Here is a 5,127-nt window from a genome sequence, read left to right as displayed (position 1 = left end):
ATATATCCACACACACACACATACACATGTAGATACATATATCCACACACACACACCTTTTAAGAGAGCTTTGGTAGCAAAATGAAATGATGGCAGTCAGGAACTACAGTTCCTAAATATGATTGAAAAGAAATAGAAAAAAATTAGAAACACAATTTCAGAAAAATTGGGAAAATTATCCCAGAGACTTTAAGAATGAATGATTTAGTTCTTGTTTAGTCTCCCACTCAAGCTTCATTGAGTAGGACCTATAATAAAAGGTGTTCCAGCCATGATTTTCCCCCCTCCCTCACCTTCTTAAGAAAATCAAGAATCCCCAAATTACTGATCACAGAGAAAATAACTGCCACAATAACATCAAAGGCAAGTAACAGAGAATAAACCAATGAGAAGCAACACAGAAGAGAACAAAAGATAACACAAGAATCCCTACATCAGCTGGATACCGGATACATATTTACCACAGAAACATCTTCATGTTAATTGGTTAGAAAATTAGAAGGGTTAACCTACCAGATGATTTAACATCAACACAACAGTGCCGTCTGACCATACTGCAGGCAGAGACTGCACGACGCTGTGGTCGGACATAGGTATCCGAGTCAGAATCATTGGCTGAGCATCGCAGAAGCGTACTATGAGAAGATGATCTCTTGCGGTCTAAAGGCAAACATATGTCACGTGGTGTACGGCTACCAAAGCCATAAATGCGCCCACCTCTATGTCGGCCTGATTGTTTCCACTGTTCGTAACGGGCAACTCGTTCTTGTGCTCTTTGCAAAATGGCTTCTCTTCGGACCTACCAAAATAAAACAAAAAAGTGTTTTTAGAGAGAAATACAAATACATATATATATATATATATAGAAGAAGATATATATATATATATATATATATATATCTACACACAAAAAGAAAAACAAATACAAAATTTTGCAGCTATTTGTGAAACATTCTGCTAGTACTGCATACTTTGAATTCTAAGAACCATTATCTAAAGAGCTATACAGAGTGGCAAAACATTAAAACAATTTCATTAAAGCTTCAACAATCCCATGAGATTGTCTATGTATGAATGTGTGAGTGTACACATGCACAATGCAGGATCCTGATATGGAAAGTATATGTATATATGTATATAGGTGGGGCAGAGGTGCACAATGAGTGAGACTTACTATATTATAGGAGAGTATTGTAGTTCGCTTGAAGCATTGTGTATTGTTTGTAAAGAATATAAAGTTCTGAATGGTACAACAATGCACTATAATAAAAACAATGGGCTATATACCTATTGTAGTTTAGTCATCCATAGTCTGATATGATATTTCGGAATATAATTCCCTCTTTAGATATTCTTGGATGGGGTTGCTTTTCCAACGGCTTTTTTTGTTTTTGTTTTTTTGGAAGCATCTCAGCAATGGTCTCACAAAGCTCCTTCCGGAATTCCTCATGAGAAGTGCGCAAGGTCAGCCATGTCTCAATCTCGTGTGTGATGGTACATCCATAGCACTGCTTCTAAGTTATGTATTATACATGCAGCTTCCTTTTTTTCCCTTCTTTTTTCTTTCTCTTTTCTTCTTTTTTTTTTGTTATAAACTATAGGTGAGCATATTATCAAAAATAAACCTACATGCAGCCAGATAAAGCTAAATATTATATCGATTACCAACCTCCAGACCGTTGTTAATTTGGGGTCCTAGTCTGTGTATGAGTATAGCTTCCTTAATTCTTAAATTACCCAAATTTCTTTCATTGGCCTCAATTGTGACTGTTATGCTTTTATCAGTGTTCTGGCATCTGTCTAGATGTTTTCCAATGGAGGAGGCTCTTGTGTTCAGATGTTCTTTGATGTGGACGTGTAACGGTCTTGTTGTGCTTCCCACATAGAACTTGTTGCATTTGTTACATTGTATTCTATACACATTTACCCGTTGGCATAAATCTGTGTCACGGATGGGGCAGTTAGCTAGTGTGCATTGACTGCTGTCCTTTGCTTGTTTCTTTGCGAGGTGTCCTCTCAGAGAGGGGCCGGAGTGAGCTAGTTGTATGTCTAGCCCTTCTCTTCTTATGGCTCTTCGGATGGATCTAGTTATCCTCTTGCTAAAATGGGGTATTTTAAGGAAGCATGTGTTGCTGGGTTTTCTATGTGTTCGGTGTGTTGGTCGTCTTGGGTACTTAAGCTGATTTACAATGGATCTAGGGTACCTGTTGGTTTTCAATATATCTAGGAAGCATGTAGTGTGGGTCACCTTATCCTCCGTTTTGCTGCACTTACCCTGGATGTGTGCAAGTTCATTTCTGGCATATCCTATTTTGGCACCGAGTGGAAGTGCTGAATTGTATTGGACAAACATATCTTTACTGGCTGCTTTCCTGTAGAACTCGATGTGGATCTCCCCTTCTTCTGTTATATTCAGTTTCAAGTCAAGTAGTGATAGCGATCCAGTGATGCTGGAATATTCCAGAGTGAACTTTATGTTCATGTTATTGAACGTCAGCCTCTGCACGGGAGGATGCAAGTATAAGGATGTCATCTACATACCTGGTAAAGAAGATTTCTATCTATCTAGGTCGTCCCACAGGATGCCCCAAGACTGTTTCCACATGTTTTCCCCATTCATCATAATGGTCCTCAGCTCCTGTACCCCTTCCATACCAGTATCCTCCAGCAAGTTGTCGATATAGGTCGTCTTCTTCCTTTCTCTCCTGGTTCTTCCTTCCGTTGGTTGCTAGAGCACTAGTTTGTTAGCAATTTCATTGGTATGTCTGATGCAGTGTCCAGCTAGCCTCATCCTTCTATGCTGTAGCTTCAATGTTACTTTTGGTAGTCCCTGGTATAAATCGGTGTTTGTTGTATGATTTTACCAGGAGACTTTGAGTGCCATTCTAAGCATCCTCGTATAACAACTGTCCAACTGCTTCTGCAATGCTTTAGTGAGCGTCAATGTTTCAGCCCTGTATAGAAGAATAGGCCCCACTGTTGCCAGAAACAACCTCACTTTCAATTTCCTTGCTAACTTTGAACTCTAAACCTTTCTCAATCTATGGCATGCACTCCAGGCAAGAGCTTTCCTTGCTGTCTTTTTCAGTACTTTGTGTCCATGCACCAAAGTATCTGAAATTTTCAACTACCTTCAGCAACTTACTGTCTCTCACTTTCACTGACACAGGCATTTCGTGGTTGAATACTAGCAGTTCTGTTTTCTCTGCATTGCAGTACAATCCTACCTTCCCAGCACCTCCTGTGTCTGATCTGTCCTCTCTGTGAGTAATGCCAGGTCATCAGCATAGTCTAGGTCAGTTACTGTCACTGCTTGATGCCATCTACTTCTTTGCCTATACAGTTTGAATCCCAGTTCTTCTTCCTTGCTCTTGTACATTCTATGCATTACATAATACAAGAAATAGAGAGAGCTACAAGTGACCTGAAAGAAGGAAAACAAGCTGGTCTTGACAAAATCCCACCAGAAGTACTAAAAAGATGTGACTTAGACGACATCATCCTTGAATTTGCAAACAAACTACTAAACGACAATGTGAAGCCAGATCAACGGTCTGAGATAGACTTGCTACTGCTGCCCAAAACTGGAGACCCAAGTGATACAGGAAATTACAGATGGATCAGTCTGTCATCCATTGTTGCAAAAATGGTCAACAAGATGACATTTAGCCGAATACAGCCTAAGGTAGATAAATAATTGCGACCAAATCAAAATGGATTCAGATCAGGATGGTCAATAACATCTCACAGTGTCACACTTAGAAGATTGATAGAGGGAGTTAAGAGATATAACTGGAAAGCTATCATTATCTATGTAGACTTTAAAAAGGCTTTTGAATCAGTACATAGAGGAATGATGATGAAGATACTTCTACCAAGAATTCTGAGAGCAATAAGTAAGCTGTATGAGAACACCAAAGCGAAAGTGACCACACCTGATGGAGAGATGGAAAACTTTGAAGAAAACACTTATACACATCAATATCCATCCTTAGACATCAGAAAGATCAGAAATGCAACAAAAATTTAAAATAACAGAGTCAAATGAAAGAGTGTCATAGAAATATGGGACAAGATACAAAATTAATGAAACTCAACTAAACCTAAAAACTCAAAATAAAATATTCTCTGTAGCTTCTTCACAATTTGCTGGAGTGGCTGTCTTCATGATATATTTATGCACCATGCAGTGAAAGAGAAGAAATTATCGACTAATTGAAACATTTTGCCCCAGTTTAGACATCATTTTTTGAAAATTGTAAAATATCAAATTAGACATTAGTATAGGAAAAAATTGACTTGGAATCCAACAGAAAAAAGCATATTAATTTTTAAACATCATAAATTATCCAGATATATAAGCAACCTCAATTACAATTGGATCAAAGTTAAGGAAAAATTATTTGGAGAAAAAGTACCTGTCACCTGACTGTTTCAAATTCTACGTTCAACAACAATAACTATGCCGACCAATTTTTATTCTTAAAGATGATGCAACACTTGCAACGTAAAAAAGTAGGGGGAAAATGATGAGAATCAGAAATTACTCATTTTGCCCTCGTTGCCAATTTTGACATCCCTGCTTTCCATATAAAAGCATGGTTGTATGGTTAAGAGGTTCTGTTTTATTATGCAAACTTTTCAGCAAGTATCTTCTATTATAGCCCCAAGTTAACCAATGCCTTGTGAGTGAATATCATACATGGAAACCAAGTGGTGGTTCATGGTATTCCATTCTGTGTGTATGTTGCTGTTATGTGTGTTTCTTTGTGTTTCACTCACATTACTTGATGACTCACATTACTTGATGACTCACTCACATTACTTGATGACTAGTGTTGCCATAATGTAGCAGATCAGCAAAAAGGACTGGAAAAATAAGCAGCAGATCACTCCAAGGAAGAGCCCTTAGCATAGCTGCAGTTCAGTGACAAGTTAAAAGACCACACACACACACTTCAATGGAATTTGTCAAAATGTCGGGATCAGAGATTTCATGTTGGTGAAGAATAGATTTTACCAATGATCGTTCAGTCAAAATGGCTGACAAGAGCATGAAGCAAAATTACAGATGAATATAAAAGTATATATATATATATATATATATATATATATATATATATATAT

General features: G+C 37.8%; 1 protein-coding gene across 20 annotated transcripts in view; it reads right to left on the bottom strand.

Annotated features, from left to right (window-relative positions):
- LOC106874170 (ensconsin) overlaps nucleotides 1–5,127 on the bottom strand; it is a 310,838-nt gene that overhangs the window by 131,938 nt on the left and 173,773 nt on the right. For 13 of the 20 annotated variants that reach the window (XM_052975461.1, XM_014921803.2, XM_052975460.1 and 10 more), the window contains one exon: nucleotides 514–799. In XM_052975461.1, the coding sequence (XP_052831421.1) occupies nucleotides 514–799 (286 nt within the window). The remainder of the gene's footprint in view (nucleotides 1–513; nucleotides 800–5,127) is intronic. The other 7 variants (XM_014921810.2, XM_014921811.2, XM_014921814.2 and 4 more) reach the window with 1 other exon arrangement.

Source organism: Octopus bimaculoides, chromosome 21 (genome assembly GCF_001194135.2).
Source record: "Octopus bimaculoides isolate UCB-OBI-ISO-001 chromosome 21, ASM119413v2, whole genome shotgun sequence".
Taxonomy (NCBI): Eukaryota; Metazoa; Mollusca; class Cephalopoda; order Octopoda; family Octopodidae; genus Octopus; species Octopus bimaculoides.
Note: the sequence above shows the minus strand (reverse complement) of the source record. Positions and strands in the feature narration are given on the sequence as shown.